This window comes from Monodon monoceros, unplaced genomic scaffold (genome assembly GCF_005190385.1).
Source record: "Monodon monoceros isolate NGI ecotype Baffin Bay Population unplaced genomic scaffold, NGI_Narwhal_1 Super_Scaffold_20, whole genome shotgun sequence".
In the NCBI taxonomy this organism is placed as follows: Eukaryota; Metazoa; Chordata; class Mammalia; order Artiodactyla; family Monodontidae; genus Monodon; species Monodon monoceros.
Window position 1 is genome coordinate 45695221 of NW_021703777.1, and position 25914 is coordinate 45721134.

At 37.5% G+C, this 25914-nt stretch overlaps 1 protein-coding gene across 1 annotated transcript in view; it reads left to right on the forward strand.

The window, feature by feature from the left end:
- Positions 1-23159, forward strand: part of CCDC158 (coiled-coil domain containing 158) — a 78108-nt gene extending 54949 nt beyond the window's left edge. Inside the window, exons 18-23 of the mRNA XM_029236081.1 lie at positions 1383-1442; positions 8688-8747; positions 11449-11516; positions 13761-13919; positions 20712-20819; positions 23083-23159. Of these exons, the coding sequence (XP_029091914.1) occupies positions 1383-1442; positions 8688-8747; positions 11449-11516; positions 13761-13919; positions 20712-20819; positions 23083-23159 (532 nt within the window). The remainder of the gene's footprint in view (positions 1-1382; positions 1443-8687; positions 8748-11448; positions 11517-13760; positions 13920-20711; positions 20820-23082) is intronic.
- The last annotated feature ends 2755 nt before the right edge of the window (positions 23160-25914 follow it).

Below are 25914 nucleotides of genomic sequence, written 5' to 3' on the forward strand. Positions count from 1 at the left end.
TTTCTTAAGATGTTCAGTTAGTGTTTATTAACCTGAGGTAGCAAAATATTAATTGGATTTGTCTATTTTTTATTAATAATATTATTAATAGTAGTAGTAAAATATTAATAACAGTCCAGTTACCTAGCATAACATTGCATTCTCTGAGTCACATGTTAGAAACATTCTATTGTCACTCCATCTAAGAATACTTATATGTGCAGGACACTTTCATTTTTTTAAAATGTTCTCAAGCATTTTATTTTTTCTCAGCTTTTTTTATTGAAGTGTAGTTGATTTACAATTTTGTTAATTTCTGCTGTATAGCAAAGTGATTCAGTTATACACATATATACATTCTTTTTTTTTAATACTCCTTTCCATTATGGTTTATCATGGGGTATTGAATATAGTTCTCTGTGCTATACAGTGGGACCTTGTTGTTTATCCATTCTGTATATAAAAGCTTACATCTGCTAACCCCAACCTCCCCCTCCATCCCTCCCCCACACTCCCTCCCGCCTTGGCAACCACGAGTCTGTTCTCTCTATGTCCGTGATTCTGTCTGTTTCATAGATAGGTTCATTTGAGTCATATATTAGATTCCACATATAGGTGATATCATATGGTATTTGTCTTTCTCTTTCTGACGAGCTTCACTTAGTATGATAATCTCTAGTTGCATCCATGTTGCTACAAATGGCATTATTTTGTTCTTTTTTATGGCTGAGTAGTATTCCATTGTATGTATATACCACATCTTCTTTATCCATTCGTCTGTCGATGGACAGTTAGGTTATTTCCGTGTCTTGGCTGTTGTGAAGAGCAGAGCACTTTCATTTTTGTCATAACTCTATAATATGCCTTCTAAGCCAGGGCAGTATTATTCAGCTCATTTGACAGATGACTACATTTAGACAGATTAAGTTGCCTCCTCCTATGAGGCAAAGAGACAAAGTCAGAAGTAAACATTAGAGCCCCTGGCTTCCAGCACTAATCATTCCACAAGATTACCATGACTTCCCTGATCAAACTTCCATCACTTCAGCCACTAATGATGGGCTTGACTACATTGAACTGTATTCAACATGAATATATTTAGCCCCTGCCGTTAGAGAGTTTATGTTAATTTGCTGTAATCCTACAAATGACCTTGTCATTTTAGGCTTTGGCACCAAAGCCAGAACTCAGCCTCAAACTTTTAAGGGTTCAGGAACAAAAACATTTCTAAGTTGACAAATTCCAGGGGTAGCACTTTGCAAAATTTGCTTGGAGGCCTAAATTCTACTGTTGTGCCTTAAAGAAGAGTTAAATACATAGGAGCAATTGATTATTCTAAAAATACATGGAATCTAGAAATTATCCTTTGCATAATTAACTGAGAGTTACATTTATCTATACAGAGATGATAGAATAAGAGATTGCATTACTGAATCAAGCCTGAGATTAGAGATATGGCGTAGGTGAGAGGAATCTGAGATTCTGAATCTAATTAATTGTCCAGGAATTTTACATGTGACCAGGTAATTTGGGAAGTCTGGACACGTCACATGAGAATTGATGGAAAGCTGTGATAGTGTTTAACTGAAACCAAAAAGGATTTCGGTGAAATGTACTAAAGTAATTTACTTTCTAGAAATCAACTTAATAGGCATTTTTTAAACACCTTTATAAGAGTATAATTGCTTTACAATGGTGTGTTAGTTTCTGTTTTATAACAAAGTGAATCAGTTATATGTATGTCCCCATATCTCTTCCCTCTTGCATCTCCCTCCCTCCCTATCCCACCCCTCTAGGTGGTCACAAAGCACCAAGCTGATCTCCCTCTGCTATGCGGCTGCTTCCCACTAGCTATCTATTTTATATTTGGTAGTGTATATATGTTCATGCCACTCCCTCACTTTGTCCCAGCTTACCTTACCCCCTCCCCGTATCCTCAAGTCCATTCTCTAGTAGGTCTGCATCTTTATTCCCATCTTGCCCCTAGGTTCTTCTGACCACTTTTTTTCTTTTTTTTTTTTTTTTTAGATTCCATATATATGTGTTAGCATACGGTATTTGTTTTTCTCTTTCTGACTTACTTCACTGTATGACATCTCTAGGTCCATCTACCTCACTACAAATAACTCAGTTTTGTTCCTTTTTATGGCTGAGTAATATTCCATTGTATATATGTGCCACATCTTCTTTATCCATTCATCTGTTGTTGGACACCTAGGTTGCTTCCATGTCCTGGCTATTGTAAATAGAGCTGCAATGAACATTTTGGTACATGACTCTTTTTGAATTATGGTTTTCTCAGGGTATATGCCCAATAGTGGGATTGCTGGGTTGTATGGTAGTTCTATTTTTAGTTTTTTAAGGAACCTCCATACTGTTCCCCATAGTGGCTGTATCAATTTACATTCCCACTAACAGTGCAAGAGGGTTCCCTTTTCTCCACACCCTCTCCAGCATTTATTGTTTGTAGATTTTTTGATGATGGCCATTCTGACTGGTGTGAGATGATATCTCATTGTAGTTTTGATTTGCATTTCTCTAATGATTAATGAGGTTGAGCATTCTTTCATGTGTTTGTTGGCAATCTGTATATCTTCTTTGGAGAAATGTCTATTTAGGTCTTCTGCCCGTTTTTGGATCGGGTTGTTTGTTTTTTTTGATATTGAGCTGCATGAGTTGCTTGTATGTTTTGGAGATTAATCCTTTGTCAGTTGCTTCATTTGCAAATATTTTCTCCCATTCTGAGGGTTGTCTTCATCTTGTTTATGGTTTCCTTGGCTGTACAAAAGCTTTGAAGTTTCATTAGGTCCCATTTGTTTATTTATGTTTTTATTTCCATTTCTGTAGGAGGTGGGTCAAAAAGGATCTTGCTGTGATTTATGTCATAGAGTGTTCTGCCTATGTTTTCCTCTAAGAGTTTGATGGTGTCTGGCCTTACATTTAGGTCGTTAATCCATTTTCAATTTATTTTTGTGTATGGTGTTAGGGAGTGTCCTAATTTCATTCCTTTACAGGTAGCTGTCCAGTTTTCCCAGCACAACTTATTGAAGAGGCTGTCTTTTCTCCACTGTGTATTCTTGCCTCCTTTATCAAAGATAAGGTGACCATATGTGAGTGCGTTTGTCTCTGGGCTTTCTACCCTGTTCCATTGATCTCTATTTCTGTTTTTGTGCCAGTACCATACTGTCTTGATGACTGTAGCTTTGTAGTATAGTCTGAAGTCAGGGAGCCTGATTCCTCCAGCTCCGTTTTTCTTTCTCAAGATTGCTTTGGCTATTTGGGGTCTTCTGTGTTTCCATACAACTTGTGAAATTTTTTGTCCTAGTTCTGTGAAAAATGCCAGTGGTCGTTTGATAGGATTGCATTCAATCTGTAGATTGCTTTGGGTAGTATAGTCATTTTCACAATGTTGATTCTTCCAATCCAAGAACATGGTATATCTCTCCATCTATTTGTATCATCTTTAATTTCTTTCATCAGTGTCTTATAATTTTCTGCATACAGGTCTTTTGTCTCCTTAGGTAGGTTTATTCCTAGATATTTTATTCTTCTTGTTGCAATGGTAAAGGGGAGTGTTTTCTTAATTTCACTTTCAGATTTTTCATCATTAGTGTTTAGGAATGCAAGAGATTTCTGTGCATTAATTTTGTATCCTGCTACTATACCAAATTCATTGATTAGTAGTTTTCTGGTAGCATCTTTAGGATTCTGTATGTATAGTATCATGTCATCCGCAAACAGTGACAGCTTTACTTCTTCTTTTCCAATTTGGATTCCTTTTATTTCCTTTTCTTCTCTGAGTGCTGTGGCTAAAACTTCCCAAACTATGTTGAATAAGAGTGGTGAGAGTGGGCAACCTTGTCTTGTTCCTGATCTTAGTAGAAATGGTTTCAGTTTTTCACCTTTGAGGACAATGTTGGCTGTGGGTTTGTCATATATGGCCTTTATTATGTTGAGGAAAGTTCCCTCTGTGCCTACTTTACGGAGGGTTTTTATCATAAATGGGTGTTGAATTTTGTCGAAAGCTTTCTCTGCATCTATTGAGATGATCATATGGTTTTTCTCCTTCAGTTTGTTAATATGGTGTATCACGTTGATTGATTTGCATATATTGAAGAATCCTTGCATTCCTGTGATAAACCCCACTTGATCATAGTGTATGATCCTTCTAATGTGCTGTTGGATTCTGTTTGCTAGTATTTTGTTGAGGATATTTACATCTATGTTCATCAGTGATATTGGCCTGTAGTTTTCTTTCTTTGTGACATCTTTGTCTGGTTTTGGTATCAGAGTGATGGTGGCCTCGTAGAATGAGTTTGGGAGTGTTCCTCCCTCTGCTATATTTTGGAAGAGTTTGAGAAGGACAGGTGTTAGCTCTTCTCTAAATGTTTGATAGAATTCGCCTGTGAAGCCATCTGGTCCTGGGCTTTTGTTTGTTGGAAGATTTTTAATCACAGTTTCATTTTCAGTGCTTGTGATTGGTCTGTTCATATTTTCTAATTCTTCCTGGTTCAGCCTCAGAAGGTTGTGCATTTCTAAGAATTTGTCCGTTTCTTCCAGGTTGTCCATTTTATTGGCATATAGTTGCTTATAGTAATCTCTTATTATCCTTTGTATCTCTGCAGTGTCATTTGTTACTTCTCCTTTTTCATTTCTAATTCTATTGATTTGAGTCTTCTCTCTTTTTTTCTTGATAAGTCTGCCTAATGGTTTATCAATTTTGTTTATCTTCTCAAAAAACCAGGTTTTAGTTTTATTGATCTTTGCTATCGTTTCCTTCATTTCTTTTTCATTTATTTCTGATCTGATCTTTATACTTCTGCTAACTTTGGGGTTTTTTTCTTCTTCTTTCTCTAATTGCTTTAGGTGTAAGGTTAGGTTGTTTATTTGAGATGTTTCTTGTTTCTTAAGGTAGGATTGTATTGCTATAAACTTCCCCCTTAGAACTGCTTTTGCTGCATCCCATAGGTTTTGGGTCATCGTGTTTTCATTGTCATTTGTTTCTAGGTATTTTTTGATTTCCTCAGTGATCTCTTGGTTATTAAGTAGTGTGTTGTTTAGCCTCCATGTGTTTGTATTTCTTACAGACTTTTTCCTGTAATTGATATCTAGTCTCATAGCGTTGTGGTCGGAAAAGATACTTGATACGATTTCAACTTTCTTAAATTTACCAAGGCTTGATTTGTGACCCAAGATATGATCTATCCTGGAGAATGTCCCATGAGCACTTGAGAAGAGTGTGTATTCTGTTGTTTTTGGATGGAATGTCCTATAAATATCAATTAAGTCCATCTTGTTTAATGTATCATTTAAAGCTTGTGTTTACTTTCATTTTGGATGATCTGTGCATTGGTGAAAGTGGGGTGTTAAAGTCCCCTGCTCTGATTGTGTTACTGTCAATTTCCCCTTTTTTGGCTCTTAGTATTTTCCTTATGTATTGAGGTGCTCCTATGTTGGGTGCATAAATATTTACAATTGTTTTATCTTCTTCTTGGATTGATCCCTTGATCGTTATGTAGTGTCCTTCTTTGTCTCTTGTAATAGTCTTTGTTTTAAAGTCTATTTTGTTTGATATGAGAATTGCTACTCAAGCTTTCTTTTGATTTCCATTTGCATGGAATATCTTTTTCCATCCCCTCACTTTCAGTCTGTATGTGTCCCTAGGTCTGAAGTGGGTCTCTGATAGACAGCATATAAACAGGTCTTGTTTTTGTATCCATTCAGCCGGTCTGTGTCCTTTGGTTGGAGCATTTAATCCATTTACATTTAAGGTAATTATTGATATGTATGTGCCTATTACCATTTTCTTAACTGTTTTGGGTTTGTTATTGTAGGTCTTTTCCTTCTCTTGTGTTTCCTGCCTAGAGAAGTTCCTTTAGCATTTTTTGTAAAGCTGGTTTGGTGGTGTTGAATTCTCTCAGCTTTTGCTTGTCTGTAAAGCTTTTAATTTCTCCATCAAATCTGAATGAGATCCTTGCTCGGTAGAGTGATCTTGTATAGTATCATATCATCTGTAGGTTTTTCTCCTTAATCACTTTAAATATGTCCTGCCACTCCCTTCTGGCTGGCAGAGTTTCTGCTCAAAGGTCAGCTGTTAACCTTATGGGGATTCCCTTATGTGTTATTTGTTGTTTTTCCCTTGCTGCTTTTAATATTTGTTCTTTGTATTTAATTTTTGATAGTTTGATTAATGTGTCTTGGCATGTTTCTCCTTGGATTTATCCTGTATGGGACTCTCTGTGGTTTCTGGACTTGATTAACTATTTCCTTTCCCATATTAGGGAAGTTTTCAAGTCTAATCTCTTCAAATATTTTCTCAGTCCCTTTCTTTTTCTCTTCTTCTTCTGGGACCCCTATAATTCAAATGTTGGTGTGTTTAATGTTGTCCCAGAGGTCTGGGAGACTTGTCCTCAATTCTTTTCATTCTTTTTTCTCTATTCCGCTCTGCAGTAGTTATTTCCACTATTTTATCGTCAGGTCATTTATCCGTTCTTCTGCCTCAGTTATTCTGCTATTGATTCCATCTAGAGAATTTTTAATTTCATTTATTGTGTTGTTCATCATTGTTTGTTTCATCTTTAGTTCTTCTAGGTCCTTGTTAAATGTTTCTTGCATTTTGTCTATTCTATTTCCAAGATTTTGGATCATCTTTACCATCACTATTCTGAATTCTTTTTCAGGTAGACTGCCTATTTCCTCTTCATTTGTTAGGTCTGGTGGGTTTTTATCTTGCTCCTTCACCTGCTGTGTGGTTCTCTGTCTTCTCATTTTGCTTAGCTTACTGTGTTTGGGGTCTCCTTTTCACAGAGTGCAGGTTCTTAGTTTCCATTGTTTTTGGTGTCTGTCCCCAGTGGCTAAGGTTGGTTCAGTGGGTTGCGTATGCCTCCTGGTGGAGGGGACTGGTGCCTGTGTTCTGGTGGTTGAGCATGAATCTTATCTTTCTGGTGGGCAGGTCCATGTCTGGTGGTGTGTTTTGGGGTGTCTGTGGCCGTATTATGATTTTAGGCAGCCTCTGTGCTAATGGATGGGGTTGTGTTCCTGTCTTGCTAGTTGTTTGGCATAGGGTGTCCAGCACTGTAGCTTGCCGGTTGTTGAGTGAAGCTGGGTGTTGGTGTTGAGATGGAGATCTCTGGGAGATTTTCGCCGTTTGATATTACGTGGAGCTGGGAGGTCTCTTGTGGAACAGTGTCCTGAACTTGGCTTTCCCACCTCAGAGGAGAGGCTCTCCCACCTCTCCCACCTCAGTGGCACAGCCCTGACACCTGGCTGGTGCACCAAGAGCCTCTCCTCCACACGGAAAGCAACAGTTAAAAATGCAAAGATGACTCCTCCCAGTTATGACCCACAGCTGCTCTTGCACATCCTCTTGAGAGAAGCTCCTCAGGGATATCTGAGCTGCTGCCGCCTGTGCTAGAGTCCTCAGTAAGATCCCGGAGTACAGCTTAATTCGCAACTTTTAGGTTGTGAGTTTTCTTCAGTCAACATGTGTGTTCAACTGCTAGAGTTGGAGGGTCTCCTGCAGAGGCGGGGGGTGGCTGTGGCTCACAGTGGGTACAAGGACACTGGCAGCAGAAATTCTGGGAAGTACTCCTTGGTGTGAGCCCTCCCAGAGTCTGTCATTAGCCCCACCAAAGAGACAATAGGCATTTTTAAAAATTTACTTATTTTATTTATTTTATTTTTGGTTACGTTGCGTCTTTGTTGCTGCACACAGGCTTTCTCTAGTTGCGGTGAGCGGGGGCTACTCTTCATTGCGGTGCACGGGCTTCTCATTGCGGTGGCTTTTCTTTGTTTCGGAGCATGGGCTCTAGGTGCCTGGGCTTCAGTAGTTGTGGCGTGTGAGCTCAGTAGTTGTGGCTTGTGGGCTCTAGAGCACAAGCTCAGTAGTTGTGGCGCACAGGCTTAATTGCTCGGCGGCATGTGGGATCTTCCTGGACCAGGGCTCAAACCTGTGGCCCCTGCATTGGCAGGTGGATTCTTAACCACTGTGCTACCAGGGAAGACCCACCATTTTTTTTTTTTTTTTTGCTTATTTTACATTTTACTGCTGTTTAACCAGATGAAGATATTTATATGGTATGCCATTCCAAAATCGGAATACTTTTTCTACATTTACATGTATTTACAATAGCTTACATAACTTTTGAGAGAAAGGTAGTCTGAAAGGAAGTTACAACAACCTCAGTATAGGATTATAAGAACCTTACTGAAAACAGTTCTATTTTTATTAATAATTGAATAGCTGAATGTTTAAATGAAATCATAAAAGGATCATAAAGAAATGAAGTCCATAACCCCTAAACAAAGACAACTTCTGAGAACTGACTTTAGCCAAAAAGGAAAAAAAGCTAATATTAATTTGTTACTCATGTCAGACACAGAAGCCATTGCCTGCAGATCTGCTGCATTCAATACATGGTTCTCAGGCTGACACTGAAGAATCTCCCTAACTCGTCACCACCCTGCTCTCCTCCTGTATTGTGCTCTAACCAAGACAGACTACTCCTGATTCCCAAAAGGGGCTCATTTCCTTCTGTCTTCAAGCTTTTCTCCATACTGTTCTCTCCACTGGGAAGAGCCAGCGCCCCAGTCTCACTCTTTTGAATCTGCATTTGTCTAAAAGCAGTATCCAGAGGAACAATTTTGTTTGATCACTAAGTTAAAATTACGTCACGTAGTCTTTAACTTCTCCCACCCTCTGCCAACAGAAGCAACAACTCATTAAGGGAACGCACTGAAGGCAGCGAATCAAGTGAAACTCTTCGCAGGTAAGAAACTCTCTCTCCAGCCCCTGACTTGCAAAATGTCCCCTTTACTACTGTTCATTCATTAATTCAGAAGATCGTTAACTGCCCATGATGTGCCACACTCTGTGCTAGGCCCTTAGGATGTAACAGTGAGGAAGACAGATATGGGCTCTGTCCTCAAGTTGCTTATAGTCATAGGGTCTATTTATTGACTGACTGCCTGGAAAAAAGCTTTTATCTTTTCTATTTTTACCACTTGTAAAAAATAGAGATATCAGAGCCCTCTTTATATCATAAGAATATGAAAATGAATTCTAGGGTTTAAATTCCATTTAGGCAAAGAAAGGGTTCTTCATTACTGTATCTTCAGCACCAAGCATATTGCCTGTCATATAGTAGCTGTTCAGGAAATATTTGTTTAGTGAATGAATTAAGACAGATACTTTCTTACTGTCCCTGCCGTTTGATCAATATTCAGTGAACTTGAATCTTTCTAAATACAGCTTTCACATAGCCTAAAAGAAACAAGTTTTGATTTTCTTCTCACCTGAGTGTGTAACATTACATCGTTCCTGTTAATAGTATCTGCAGCTATCTACTGCATATTTTTATTTTTACTATTGTATGGGTGTTTTAGACTCATCTCATTTAGTCTGTCTAATCAAATCTATGATATAGGCATTATTACCCCTGTATATAGGTTAGAAATGGAGACTCAGCTTGCCAAGCAATTTGCCAAGTCATACAGCTTGTAAATAGAGGAGCCAGATTTGAACTCAGGTCTAGCTGGTTCCTGAGCTCAGGCTTGTAACTGCTCCTGTGTTCTGCCTCTGAGTACCTGAACAATCAAGATGATGGCAGGGCTGCACTCCTTGCAGAAGCCCTTGGGATTAATGCATTTCCTTACCTTTCTTTTTTAGAGCTTCTGGGCCTCTAGAGCCTCATTCTTTGCACTCTTTGCCTTGTGGCTCCTTTCTCCATCTTCACACCCTATGACATAGCATCCTCCAGTCTTTCTGCTGAGATTGTCACATCACCTTCTCTCTTCTGTGTGAAATCTCCCCCTGCCTTCCTCTTTGTACAGAGACTTGTGATGGCATTTAGATAATGTAGGTATATCTCCACATAATCCAGGATAATCTCCCCATCTCAAGATCCTTGACATAATCACATCTGCGAAGTCTCTTGTGCCATATAAGGTAACATTCATAGGTTCTTGGCATTTGGACACAGATATATTTGGCAGCCATTGTTCATCCTACCACATCCTACTTCTTAGGCCATTTTACCATTCGCATGTACCATTGTGGTGGACTCTACAGTGTTTAGTGTGGATGTTTTAAATCTCCAATCTCTTGCAAGTTCCAGTCGCTTCTGTGCATCAATTTCAGATTGATCGCCTGAAGTACACCTCAGACTATGTTCCCAGCCCCCAAACCTTCAAAGGCTCCCCATTGCCTACTTCAGCAAGAACAAACTGCTTTCCCTGATAATTAAAACTAGCCACAATATAGCCATGACCTTCCTTTCCAAGGCTTTTCTCCTAATGTTCTCAAACTTTTTGGTCTCAGGATCCCTTTGCACTCACAAATATCAGTGAGGATTCCAAAGAGCTTTTGTTTGTATAGGCCATTTCCATTTTTAGTATTGGAAAATAAAATTTAATTTTAAGCATTAAAAAATTAAAACATTTTGATATTTATTCACTTAAAAGTAACAAAGTACATTATATATTACCATAATAGCATATTTTATTATGAAAAATATGTCTTTCAAAAAAAGTCATTAAGACTTAATCGTTAAAAATCTTTAAATCATCAATTTAACGCATGGCTTAATAAAAGATAGCTGTATTCTCATATCTGCCTCTGCATTTATCTGCTGTGGTATCAGATATCATGGAGCCTCTGGGAAACTCCACTATACACTTGTTTGAGACTGAGAGTTAAAAAGAAAATAATACCTTAGTATTATAATAAAAATAGTGTTGACCTCACAAACCCTCTTTGCAAGGGCACCACCTTCAGAGCTGCTGTCATAATATTATCAAACTGGTACCCATCCTACAGAGAACTGTGTAGTTTAGTTCAACTTACTGATTTAAATAGGTCTGATAGTTTTGTAAAGCAATACTTATTGCTAAGAGAGGTGTTTTTTTCCTTTGGTTTTTAAAATTTTAAATGAGTCATTAAGATTGCATCTCTTAGAATCCATAAGAGAAACATTGGGTTTTATAGCTATTATTACACAAAAATGAATTTTCTAACCAAGATTATATATTATTACCTTTTCATTCTGCAAAATGTTCATGGGCACTGAATACATAGAGATGATGCAACTTTGGATCTCCCTCATAGGGTATTTTAGGACTTCTGCAGTTTTGGGTTATGGCTGCCATCCTGGGCTTTTTTTTTTTTTTGCAGTACGCGGGCCTCTCACTGTTGTGGCCTCTCGCGTTGCGGAGCACAGGCTCCAGACGCGCAGGCTCAGCGGCCATGGCTCACGGGCCCAGCCGCTCCGCGGCATGTGGGATCTTCCCGGACCGGGGCATGAACCCAGTCCCCTGTATCGGCAGGTGGACTCTCAACCACTGCGCCACCAGGGAAGCCCTGGGCTTATATTTTAAGCCATCACTTTTGCCTTCATTAGCTTGTTTCTGTCAATAAATCTTAACACTGACTTTTGAAATGGAATTTTTGCATGACCATTCTTATGCTTCCAGAGAGCCAGTCACATTACACACAGGAGAGTTGGAAGATCCACCTAGTTGCTTCGCATTCCCATCTTCAGGTGAGTTTTTAATGAAAGCACAGAAATGGAGCCTGCTTAAAACCCTGCAGTGGCTCCCCTTTCAATGGTTCCCTCCACACTGCTAGTCTCCTCACCACCTTTAAAGCCTTTGCTCAGATGTCACTTTCCCAGTGAGACCTACTCTCACCACCTTATGTAAAAATTATAACCCTCTCACAATCCCAGTCCCCCTTATCTTTTTCTTTTTTTAAATTACACTTAGCATTTTTTATACTATGTAACTTACTAATTCATGTTGTTGATTGTGTGTCACCTCCTGCTAGACAAAAGCTGCACAAGGGCATATGTCTTTAGTTGTTTGGTTCCCTGATATATCCAGTACCTAGAACTTTCCTGGCACATAGCAGGTCCTCAATAAATAATTACTGAATGGATGAAAAGAAAAGAAAAAGAAATGAGACGGATGGTTCTCTATATACTTTCCAAAGACAAAATGTTCTCTATAAAACAAGGAGATCAAGGAAGAGATTGAAAGATAACAGAATCTGTTGAAAAACAAAATGGCACAACTCGGGCTAGATATGGAAAAGAAAAAATAATAACATTACAGAGGAAAGCCTTAGAAAAATAAAAATTAGGATATGCATGACTGAAATCATAGTCAGGGACATGATGGACCCCAAGAGAAAATTACAGAAAAGGAATTTTTAAACCTAAGAAACATGAAAGATAATGATACAGAATATGTTAGATTTGGAAGGCGAAGGCAAATCAGCAGACACATTATCAGCCTTCTTATGGAAGAGAACAAAATAAATGGGAAAGAATGATACTGTGAAAATGATGGTTATTCAACAAACTGTAGCTATAAATCTGGACAGTAATAACGTAAATAGGGAAAATCGAGGTGTGAGGTGAAATAGATGGAAGAAGGTAAGTTTCCATATTTTCTTGTCTTTTGTAGAAGAGTATCTATGTATACCTAAAATAAAAACATAATATTCTTAAATAAAATAATTGCAAATTTTAATTTTTAAACCTTTAACTTGTGAGAAATCTTTGAGAACTAATATTTTGAAGAAAAGAGCATTTATTTGAAATTGAACAATTAATTCCTTCAGGTTTTACTTCACTTTATACTGTTGTTTCAATGTTTACCCAAGAGAATACAACATATATCCTTGTTTTATTAGATTAATATATGAGTGCCTTTGCCTTTTCTCATAAGTTGTGAGTACCTTAGAACATGTTAACTCTATTCACTTTCCTTCCAACTGTCATACAGTTGTTGTCACATGTAAAGGTAAAGGTAAATACCATAATGGATCATTTGCATTGTGTTGTACAGTTAAAATTCATTTAGATACACCCACATATTCACACTTTACTTTCTATCTGCTATCATTTTACTTATGCCATTAACGTTCCCTTTAATGTATTCTCCCAGTTTCTGTTTTCCTGAACTTGTCTTTATTTTGTCCCCATTTTTGAGGAATATTTTTGCTGAGTATAGAATCTAGGTTAACATTTTTCCTTCACTTTGAAAATATTCCACTGTTTTCTGGCTTCCAGTGTCTCTACTAAGAAGTCAGCTCTAAATTTAAGTGTTGCTCATTTAAATGTAATCTGCCATTTTTGCCCTTCTGGCAGCTTTAAGACTGTTTTTGTCTTTGGGTTTTTTGTGGGTTTTTTGTTTATTTGTTTGTTTTTTGCAGTTTTTATTGATATACCTAGGTATGATTTTCTTTATATAAGAAGAACTTGTTTGGGGTTTGGAGTAATGCTGTTGAATCTGTGGTAGCCTGCGCCTCCATTATCCAGACCTCGTGGGTCTATATCTATTACCTGTATTTTTTTTCTCTTGGTTTTCTGCCATGTTATTTTGTCTCCTCATATGCCTGGTTATTTTTATTGTGTGACAGACATATGTGAAAAATTGTACAGATGGTTTCAGACTTAGAATATGATCACCTTCCTCCAGAGAGCATTCATGCTTGCTTCTGGTACACAACCAAGGACACCAGCAATCCCAGATCAATTTAATCCAATCAGGAATTAAGATGATTTGAAGATGGACCTCAGGATCCCCAAGGGCAGGTCCAGTTCCTTATTCCTATGATGTAGCCCTTTTCTGTTCCAACACAAAGCCTTGGGGTTTTACCAGAACACACCCCAGCCCCATGATTGGTAACATAGTCTCGTGAGAGTTTGATTTTTTTGAGTGGTGCAGCATACTATTTTTAAGTAATTCTGTCCTTTTGCTTTTGTTCTTGTAAATTTTAGGAAGTCCATCTGTGAAAAATTCAGCTTCTCATTCATTCCATTCTTCTCCTAAGAAGTCTCCAATTCACTCATCCCTAACTAGTTCGGCTGAAGACTCTATAGGTTCCACACCACAGTATAGATCCACCAAGCCTGTTCATTCACCTGATTCTGTTAAAGGTAAGAATAACCTGATATAACTGATGAGATTAATTGATTTCCTACTCCAGTGACTTAAAAGTTCTATAATTGGAATTAATAAAGGTTCACAATGTGTTCTTAAACGTACACTCTAATTGATGCTGTGTGGTGGGTGTGTGCTTAAGTGGGTCTTCTTTATTTGTTTATTTATTGAGTCTTATTTAAATAGAATAGTTACTGTATACCACATACACACACACCCCTCAGTAAATATACATAGATATTATAGGTAAATATTATCTGTTTCTTTCTCTGACATGAATAATGACATTTTTTCTCTATTTTATTATAAGATTTTGAGTCTTCTTTTAAATGCTGAGAATGACTTTTCTTTCTTTTTTTTTTTCGGTTTGGAGGAAATTTTATACACCAGATTCTTATTAGTTATCTATTTTATACATACTAGTGTATATATGTCAATCCCAATCTCCCAATTCATCCCACCCCCACCCACCTTTCCCCCCTTGGTGTCCATACGTTTGTTCTCTACATCTCTGTCTCTATTTCTGCTTTGCAAACTGGTTCATCTGTAACATTTTTCTAGATTCCACATATATGTGTTAATATACGATATTTGTTTTTCTCTATCTGACTTACTTCACTCTGTATGACAGACTCTAAGTCCATCCACCTCACTATAAATAACTCAATTTTGTTTCCTTTTATGGCTGAGTAATATTCCATTGTATATATGTACCACATCTTCTTTATCCATTCACCTGTCGATGGACACTTTGGTTGCTTCCGTATCCTGGCTCTTGTAAATAGAGCTGCAATGAACATTGTGGTACATGACTCTTTTTGAATTATGGTTTTCTCAGGGTATATGCCCAGGAATGGGACTGCTGGATCATATGGTAGTTCCAGTTTTAGTTTTTTAAGGACCCTCCATACTGTTCTCTATAGTGGCTTAATCAATTTACCTTCCAACCAGCAGTGCGAGAGGGTTCCCTTTTCTCCACACCCTCTCCAGCATTTGTTGTTTGTAGATTTTCTGATGATGCCCATTCTACAATGAGGTGATACCTCATTGTAGTTTTGATTTGCATTTCTCTACTAATTAGTGATGTCGAGCAGCTTTTCATGTGCCTCGTGGCCATCTGTATGTCTTCTTTGGAGAAATGTCTGTTTAGGTCTTCTGCCCATTTTTTGATTGGGTTGTTTGTTTTTTTAATACTGAGCTGCATGAGCTGTTTATATATTTTGGAGATTAATCCCTTGTCAGTTGCTTTGCTTGCAAATATTTTCTCCCATTCGGAGGGTTGTCTTTTCATCTTGTTTATAGTTTCCTTTGCTGTGCAAAAGCTTTAATGTTTCATTAGATCCAGTGTGTTTATTTTTGTTTTTATTTCCATTACTTTAAGAGGTGCGTCAAAAAAAATCTTGCTGTGATTTATGTCAAAGGGTGTTCTTCCTACATTTTCCTCTAAGAGTTTTATAGTGTCCGGTCTTACATTAAGTCTCTAATCCATTTTGAGTTTATTTTTGTGTATGGTGTTAGGGAGTGTTCTAATTACATTCTTTTACATGTAGTTGTCCAGTTTTCCCAGCACCACTTATTGAGGAGACTGTGTTTTCTCCCTTATATATCCTTGCCTCCTTTGTCATAGATTAGTTGACCATAGGTGCATGGCTTTATCTCCGGGCTTTCTATCCTGTTCCACTAATCTATATTTCTGTTTTTATGCCAGTACCGTATGTCTTGATGACAGTAGCTTTGTAGTATAGTATGAAGTCAGGGAGTCTGAATCCTCCTGCTCTGTTTTTTTCCCTCAAGATTGCTTTGGCTATTTGGGGTCTTTTGTGTCTCCGTACAAATTTTAAGACTTTTTGTTCTAGTTCTGTAAACAGTGCCATTGGTAATTTGATAGGGATGGCATTGAATCTGTAGATGGCTTTGGGAAGTATAGTCATTTTCACAATATTGATTCTTCCAATCCAAGAGCATGGTATATCTCTCCACCTGTTTGTGTCATCTTTGATTTCTTTCATCAGTGTCTTATAGTTTTCTGAGTGCAGGTCTTTACCCTCCTTAGGTAGGTTTATCCCTAGGTATTTTACTCTTTTTGTTGCCATGGGGAATGGGATTATCTCCTTAATTTCTCTTTCTGATCTTTCATTTTTAGTGTATAGGAATGTAAGATATTTCTGTGCATTAATTTTTTATCCTGCAACTTTACCAAATTCATTGATTAGCTCTAGTAGTTTTCTGGTGGTATCTTTAGGATTTTCTGTGTATCATATCGTGTCATCTGCAAACAGTGACAGTCTTCCTTCTTCTTTTCCAATTTGGATTTCTTTTATATCTTTTTCTTCTCTGACTGCCTAGGACTTCCAAAACTATGTTGAATAAGAGTGGCAAGAGTGGACATCCTTGTCTTGTTCCTGATCTTAGAGGAAATGCTTTCAGTTTTTCAGCATTGAGAATGATGTTTGCTGTGGGTTGTCATATATGGCCTTTATTATGTTGAGGTAGGTTCCCTCTGTGCCCACTTTCTGGAGAGTTTTTATCATAAATGAGTATTGACTTTTGTCAAAAACTTTTTCTGCATCTATTGAGATGATCATACAGATTTATTCTTCAATTTGTTAATATGGTTTATCACATTGATTGATTTGCATATATTGAAGAATCCTTGCATCCCTGGGATAAATCCCACTTAATCATAGTGTATGATCCTTTTAATGTGTTGTTGGATTCTGTTTCCTAGTATTTTGTTGAGGATTTTTTCATCTATATCCATGAGTGATATTGGTCTCTAATTTTCTTTTTTTGTAGTATCTTTGTCTGGTTTTGGTATCAGGGTGATGGTGGCCTCATAGAATGAGTTTGGGAGTGTTCCTCCCTCTACAATTTTTTGGAAGAGTTTTAGAAGGATGGGTGTTAGCTCTTCTCTAAATGTTTGATAGAATTCCCCTGTGAAGCCATCTGGTCCTGGACTTCTGTTTGTTGGAAGATTTTTAATCACTGTTTCAATTTCATTACTTGTGATTGGGCTGTTCATATTTTCCATTTCTTCCTGGTTCAGTCTTGGAAGGTCATACCTTTCTAAGAATTTGTCCATTTCTTCCAGGTTGTCCATTTTATTGGCAGAGTTGCTTGTCATAGCCTCTTAGGATGCTTTGTATTTCTGCGGTGTCTGTTGTAACTTCTCCTTTTTCATTTCTAATTTTATTGATTTGAGTCCTCTCCCTCTTTTTCTTGATGAGTCTGGCTAATGGTTTATCAATTTTGTTTATCTTCTCAAAGAACCAGCTTTTAGTTTTATTGATCTTTGCTATTGTTTTCTTTGTTTCTGTTTCATTTATTTCTGCTCTGATCTTTATGATTTCTTTCCTTCCACTAACTTTGGGTTTTGTTTGTTCTACTTTCTCTAGTTCCTTTAGGTGTAAGGTTAGATTGTTTATTTGAGATGTTTCTTGAGGTAGTATTTCTGTAAACTTCCCTCTTAGAACTGCCTTTGCTGCATCATATAGGTTTTGGATTGTCATGTTTTCATTGTCATTTGTCTCTAGGTATTTTTTTATTTCCTCTTTGATTTCTTCAGTGATCTCTTGGTTATTTAGTAATGTATTGTTTAGCCTCCATGTGTTTGTGTTTTTTACGTTTTTTTCCCTGTAATTGATTTCTAATCTCATAGTGTTGTGGTCAGAAAAGATGCTTGATACGATTTCAATTTTCTTAAATTTACTGAGGCTTGATTTGTGACCCAAGATGTGATCTATCCTGGAGAATATTCTGTGCACACTTGAGAAGAAAGTGTAATCTGCTGTTTTTGGATGGGATGTCCTATAAATATCAATTAAATCTATGTGGTCTGTTGTGTCATTTAAAGCCTCTGTTTCCTTACTTATTTTCATTTTGGATGATCTGTCCATTGGTGTAAGTGAGGTTTTAAAGTCCCCCACTATTATTGTGTTACTGTCGATTTCCTCTTTTATAACTGTTAGCAGTTGCCTTATGTATTGCGGTGCTCCTATGTTGGGTGAATATATATTTATAATTGTTATATCTCCTTCTTGGATTGATCCCTTTATCATTATGTAGTGTCCTTCCTTGTCTCTTGTAACCTTCTTTATTTTAGAGTCTATTTTATCTGATATGAGTATTGCTGCTCCAACTTTCTTTTGATTTCCATTTGCATGGAATATCTTTTTCCGTCCCCTCACTTTCAGTCTGTATGTGACCCGAGGTCTGAAGTGGGTCTCTTGTAGAGCATATATAAGGGTCTTGTTTTTGTATCCATTCAGCAAGCCTGTGTCCTTTGGTTGGAGCATTTAATCCATTCACATTTAAGGTAATTATCAATATGTATGTTCCTATGACCATTTTCTTAATTGTTTTGGGTTTGTTTTTGTAGGTCCTTTTCTTCTCTGTGTTTCCCATTTAGAGAAGTTTTTTAGCATTTGTGTAAAGCTGGTTTGGTGGTGCTGAATTCTCTTAGCTTTTGTTTGTTTGTAAAACTTTTGATTTCTCCATTGAATCTGAATGAGATCCTTGCTGGGTAGAGTAATCTTGGTTGTAGTTTCTTCCCTTTCATCACTTTAAGTATATCATGCTGCTCCCTTCTGGCTTGTAGAGTTTCTGCTGAGAAATCAGCTGTTAACCTTATGGGAGTTCCCTTGTATGTTATTTGTTGTTTTTCCCTTGTTGCTCTGAATAATTTTTCTTTAATTTTTGATAGTTTGATTACTACGTGTCTTGGTGTGTTTCTCCTTGGGTTTATCCTGCCTGGGACTCTCTGCACTTCCTGGACTTGGGTGGCTATTTCCTTTCCCATGTTAGGGAAGTTTTCGACTGTAATCTCTTCAGATATTTTCTCGGGTCCTTTCTCTCTCTCTTCTCCTTCCAGGACCCCTATAATGCAAATTTTGGTGTGTTTAATGTTGTCCCAGAGGTCTCTTAGGCTGTCTTCATTTCTTTTCATTCTTTTTTCTTTTTTCTGTTTCATGGCAGTGAATTCCACCATTCTGTTTTCCAGGTCACTTATCCGTTCTTCTGCCTCAGTTATTCTGCCATTGATTCCTTCTTGTGTATTTTTCATTTCAGTTATTTTATTGTTCATCTCTGTTTGTTTGTTCTTTAATGCTTCCAGGTCTTTGTTAAACATTTCTTGCATCTTCTCGATCTTTGTCTCCGTTCTTTTTCCGACGTCCTGGATCATCTTCTCTATCATTATTCTGAATTATTTTTCTGAAAGATTGCCTATCTCCACCTCATTTAGTTGTTTTACCTTGTTCCTTCATCTGGTCATAGTCCTCTGCCTTTTCATTTTGTCTATCTTTCCACAAATGTGGTTTTCGTTCCACAGGCTGCAGGATTCTAGTTCTTGTTTCTGATGTGTCTGACTTTTCTTTCTTATTTACATTCTCTAAAATTATTTACATTCTCTTCAGTCTCTGCCTTTGTAAGTGCAAGTGTCTGTCATACAAACTTACCAAAATGTTCTCATTTTTAAAATTTTAAGTTCATTTGTTATTCACTAAGACAGATGGGGAAATGATTTGATTTAGAATAAGAGCCTGATAAATAAGTAGACATTAAATATGTATATGTTGAATTGAAATTGAAATGTTTTTCATCATATATGACAGTGATTCAAACAGCCCCAGTGCTCTGTGGTATCATTCTCTTTGATAAGGGATAAGTTAGGCAAGTTGTTGCATCATTGTTAAGTCAGTTCCTGGTCTTTTGAAATTCTATGCCTAACATATTTTTAGATCCTAAAGAAAAAGAAATCAGGACCTAATCACAGATTTTAGTACATTTTCTGTTTTACCATCTTTTTCTGCATTTGTGTCCTCCTTCATGTCTTATGCTTCTAAGTTATTCTTCAATATTTTAAAAAAATTTAGAGTAGCAAATTACTTCATTATTACAGCAGTGATTACTGCAAGAGTAGAACAGTGCTGTTGGTCACCCCATTATTAATTTGTGGTTACATAATAGCGTGGCATTTTCTTTTTTTACCCTGTTGTCAGATACTCATCAAACTTCATATGTTTTGTGTTACGTTAAAAATTTCTCAATGAGAAATTATTTTTTATTCTCTTGAACGAAAATAACTCCTAGATGATTGCCTTTAAAATTTAATATCTTGAAGTGAAAGAGTCTTTTGGTAGGAAAATGAGCCATCAAAAGTATTTTCAGAGTTATACAGCAAGTCAGAGGCTAAGCTCAAAATTAAAATCTTGTGATTGACAACCAGTATTTTTTAGAGGTTGACAAAACTTAGCGTACTTATTAGAGAATAGCTCAAATGCTTCTAGCCTCTCCTCAGTTGCTACTGCCACATTTACTCTAGGTTCACTGTGGCCATGTCAGCATCTGTACTCCCCTCTCCCATCATTTAATACTATCCTCATTCAGGTGTCAAGAACTGAAGTGGGCACTTGGCCTCACACACACTCAAAGCTGTTGCCAGCATCAGTATTAAATCTTGTGCTTCCAAACTCTAAGTTACTGGAACTACTCAGCTTTGGTATGAAAAGTTGTCATTTATAATGCAGAATGTATCATTAAACTTGAAGTGTTCTTCACACTCATCACATTTAATGCTACCTAGTTAAAATATAGTAAATCAGATTGGTTTGAAACAAAATCAAATAAGCTAGTATTGCAGTATCAGATAAAACATTTCTTTATTTTCAAATAGTGTTTTAAATTTTTCAGTATTTTAAAGGAAAGATTGTTTAACCTGTAAGAGAAAGATATCTAAGATGAAATACTGAATAGATTTTTAATACCACATCTAAGCAATTTTCTAATAGCTTCACAGTCTCAGCCGATAGAAACAACCGGAAAAACATGCAGGAAGCTTCAGAACAGACTGGAAAGCTTGCAGACTCTGGTAGAAGATTTACAGATGAAGAATGAAGGTACAGTGTACATTTTTGGAGAGGTCTTCCTTGTTCAAAAGAATACTCACCTTCCCTTCAGGTTAAGCCTCTTATCTGTAGTCCCACTGAAAAGGATCTTGAACAAGAAATTCAGAAAACCTTAGTCAAAATATGAGTGTCTTAACCATGCCTAATGCCTGGATTAATAGTGTGACCTTGGGCAGGTCACTTTAGCCCTGCTCTTCTCTTTCATCTAATAGGAATGATAATATGGCCGACTAGCCCTCAATAGAGCACGTGTTTTGAGTGGCTGATTTCACATGAGACTTTCCCATACGCTGTCTTTCTTGTCCCTGTTAGGTCTGTAGATGAGAATTTGTATGGCAGTAGCCAAGATAAGTTTGCAGTTAATAGCCAGAAAACAAAACAACAGTATTTAGCCTTATAGAGGATTTAAATTAGCATGGGTATAGGAGACTGTGCCGCCCCATGAATCACTCAATAAAAAGATAAACTGCATATAAATATACTGAAGCAAAAGTAAATAAATAATAAAAAATGGAAAAAAAATTAAATTTAAAAAATATATACTGAAGCTCTCCGGATGAGAAACGGTTGTACTCTGCAGATGGTAGACAACTTTGGGGGCATAAATTTTAAGTGGATGTTCCCATGGATTTGGGAGGCTGTCATGTTTTATGATTTGCTGACATGAATCCAGGAGCCTTTGTCAGAAAGAAATTAATTTTGGAGGATACATGTTATTCTCATTTCATCTTCCATCTCTAGAGAATATAAGTTGCTAGATGGAGGATAGTAAATAATTTTCTAAGAATAAATCCTTTTAAAATAAATTTAACCTTATTAATAATAATAGTTGTTATTAGCCTTTATTGAGCACTTATCAGCTATGTGCCAGGCCCTGTACTCAGTGTCTTACTAATTAGCTTCACAACACTGGGAGGCGGGTGCTAATATTATGTCATTTGGTGATGAGGAAGCTGTAGATCACCATCAGTCAATAAGTTTTAAGTCACACAATGAGTAGTAGAGCTGGGACTTGATCTCTGCAATTTATAACTCCAAAATGCACATTCTTTAATGTACTAAAGTTATTCCAAATTGTTACTAAAGAAAATTAACAAATTCTTTATGATAACTCCAGATGCCTGCATATATAAACATAAAGGAAAATGTTTGAGTTTAAGTTTATCATGACTTTTTTAAGGAAGATGCATTACCTTATTGGCCCCATTTTTATTCACACTTTGACTTATATTTCGGACTTTACCTGAGTCATCCTACCATGTAATAATCCAAATGGAAAACATGTTGTATTTGTTTTAAAAACTTTTAAAAAGTTTTTTTAGACGAATACTTTTTATTGGATGCATTGTCTGGGTGGAGTCTTGGAAATTCTGCAACAGCTATTTTGGAGAGAATTTGGGGAACATTTATCAAAATTTAAAGTGCATGTATTCTTTTACCCAGAAACTCTACTTCTAGCAATTTATTCTGCAAGGAGAAATTGTACATACAAAAGTCTGAAGTATTTCCTATAGCATGTTCATAAACAAAAATAAGAAACAACTTTTAAAAATTTATTTACTAACATGGTGCATCCACACAATGGAATACTGTGCAGTCATAACAAATCATGAGCTGAACTGGAAAGAGGTTGACGTTTTGTTAAGTGAAAAAAAGCAAGCTACAGAACAATTTCTACCACATATTTCCATTTGTGTAAAGAAGAAAACTCTGTGTGTGTGTGTGTGTGTGTGTGTGTGTACACATGTGAAGATACTCACTGACAGGTTTACAGTGATGACCTGGGATGGGGAAGTTCAACAGATTGAGGGAACAAAATCAATGACCTTTATCCCTCTTTGTACCCTTCTGAGGTGTTCAAATTATTTACAATTAGTATGTATTACTTCTATAACAATAATTATCATGTTCATTTATTTATTGGCTGTGCTGCACAGCTTGTGAGATCTTAGTTCCCTGACCAGGGATTGAACCCATACCCTCAGCAGTGAAAGGGCAGAGTCCTAACCACTGGACCACCAGGGAATTCTCTATCATGTTCATTTAAAGCAACTGAAAGAGCAAAGATTTACCGTTAGCTCTGTTTCATAATTTCAGTCTTTTAAAACATATGCTACTTTGCAGTTTTTGAGAACTTATTGAGCTCAGGATGTATCTATTCTGTGGTAGCAAGCTGACCTTTTAAGAAGTGCTTAATAGAATTTAAAGCCTGCGTAATGTTGCTTTTCTAACTTTGCTTTATCAACATTTTCAGCAATGTCTTCAATGATCAGAAATCAAGAAAAGAGGATACAGAAAGTGAAAGACCAGGAAAAAATGTTACTAAAATGATACATTGCTTGCCTATTCTTTACAGAGAGATGATGCCCAATTAATTGTGGTGTTACTTATAATTAGTGCCCTGTGTACTTTTTTCTTTTTATGTGAGAAGTTAATAAAAGATACCCTGTCCTGTAAACTCTATTTTGAAATAAACTAGTCTTGAGTGCTCTCTCAGTAAAACTTAAAAGCAGTACTAGCTAGATGCAAAAGTACCTAATAGGTGTTATTTTGTGCTAATACCAGCGTGTTGGAATAATCACGTGTTTTTTTGTCATCTTTAGTGGTGCTGAGGCAATAGTCTTCTCTTTTTTTCAGCTTAAAATGCTTCTTTCACATGAAATTGAAAGATGGGGTATAATGCCCAGAATGGGAGGACAAACTCCAAGGTACTGACCAGGATTCCTTATGTGACCCTGAACTCTCTGTTTGTTCTGTCAATATCGGTGAATGTAATCACATAACTAAACATTGTGGCCCGTAATCAAAACTCTTAGAAAAGTTTTCTTTTTACATATTAATGCAAGAGAGAAAAAGTTTGTTATTCTTCAGCCAGTGGGTAACTTCTGCAGATTGAATGGATTCAGTCTGCCTTAATTAGAGTTTAGTAAATTAGTGGGGTTTGTATGTGGAGTGTTTTCCAACGCCAATAACCAATTCTCTGTGGATACCAACTGGGTGTCTATGAGTCAATTCCATTCTGACACTACCTGGGGTTGGTGTCAGATTCTACAGATTTAAGGGCTCAGTCCCACAAGACTGCCCCTACTTCAGACACCAGTCACAAGTCCTGGGCCACCTATACTTTTTGACTGACAGGCTGTAAATTGGGGGTTCCCACATCCTCCTCTAAAGTTTCAATAATTTTCTAGAACTGATCATGGAATTCAGGAAATTGCTTTACTTACTATTACAGTTTATTATAAAGGCTATAACTCAGGAACAGCCAAATGGAAGAGATGCACAGAGCAAGGTATGGGGTGGAGGTGTGGAGCTTCCATGCCCTCTCAGGGCTCCCGGCACCTTGTGTTCGCCAACCCAGAAGCGCATTAAATCTCACCATTTGAGTCGTTATAGAGCTTCTTCTCCAGCCCCGCTCCCCTGGAGATCAGAGTGTGGCACTGGAAGTTGCAAGCCTCTGATCACTTGGTCTTTCCAGTGACCAGCCCCGGCCTGAGGCTATCTAGGGGCCCCATCTAAGTCACCTCACTAGCAGAAGCTCAGGCGTGATCTAAAGGGCCTCATTATGAATAACAAGATACTCCTATCTCTCAGGAAATTCCCAGGGTTTGAGGAGCTCTGTGCCAGGAACAAAGACCAAATATATTTATGACACTACAGGATGTGAACCAAATAAAAGAGCAGAAGAACAGATACAAAAATGTTTACATTGTGCCAAAGACAACAGGAAGGACTTCCCTGGTGGCGCAGTGGTTGAGAGTCCGCCTGCCGATGCAGAGGACACGGGTTCGTGCCCCGGTCCGGGAAGATCCCACATGCCGCGGAGCGGCTGGGCCCGTGAGCCATGGCCGCTGAGCATGCGCGTCCGGAGCCTGTGCTCCGCAACGGGAGAGGCCACAACAGTGAGAGGCCCGCGTACCGCAAAAAAAAAAAGACAATAGGAACAGTGTCAAAAAAGCCTGTACTCCCGTTCCACAGTACAGCTGTCACTGAGAAACTGCTGCCCAACTAGAGACTCTGTTTCCCAACCCCACTTCCCCTCTCCCTACCTGGGAACGCCTACCTGCCCAGTTCTCACTAATGACACGTGGACACAACAGTTTGTGGTGCTTTCTGGCCCAAAGTTTTAGTGGGGTCTTTCCTTACTTTATTTCCCCTTCCACAGGCTGCTTACAGAGGACAGTGAGGTCCTAGGGGATGGAGGAGCCACAGGACAGGAGCCTGGGTGATGACCTGCAAAGAAAGCTGCCCTCCCGCCAGAAGCACCCATTGCTGTTTAGTGAGGGAGAAGTAAGCTGCTGTCGTTGCAGCCTTCTTACACGCTGGGGTCTGTGACAGCGGGTGGCGCTCAGGGTAACCAGATGACACGCTAAGTAGGGCATAAGTTACCACCACAGCCTTCATGCTTCTCCCTCTAAGCACATCCGATTTTAAATAACAAGTTTTAAAAATATAAAGTTTAGTATTATATGTTATCTCTTAAATCAGTTGGCTTTACTGAAAAATTTTTATTTCATCAGGTAATGATAAAATGGCTAATGATAGAACTCTAAACAGATTTTGACTGTAAATTGTTTTACCTTTAGTTTGACCTAATAGAAATGCTTGGGCATTCTGTACGGTAATGGTGAATGCCTCTGAAGACCTCACTGGTAGAATATAAAATTCACTGTGAAGTCTGTAGAAAATATATGTGAATTTAACACAAAAGTGCTATGAGCCCAAAACAGTTCTTAAAGCACTTTCTAACACTATTTTCAGTTGGGTTTAGGCTCTTTTCAGCAAAGACCATCTATGACCAGGATTAAACGTTGTTTTGCCAATAGATGTTACACTTATTAAAAGTTGTTTTAATATAGAATTAATTTTCAAATACAGGCATGTATATATCCCTCCAAACAAAGGTAAAGTTTTAAAAGAAATATTCTAAAACTTTTTTCTCTAAAGGGAGAAGAACAGACTCTGTGCCTCTTGATGTTTGCTTTTTTTCTGTGTCATTAGTGGAGACAATATTAGTATTTTATTTTACATCTAAGTATCATGGTACTAAGATTTATACAAATAATTCAGACATTTGATAAAGATG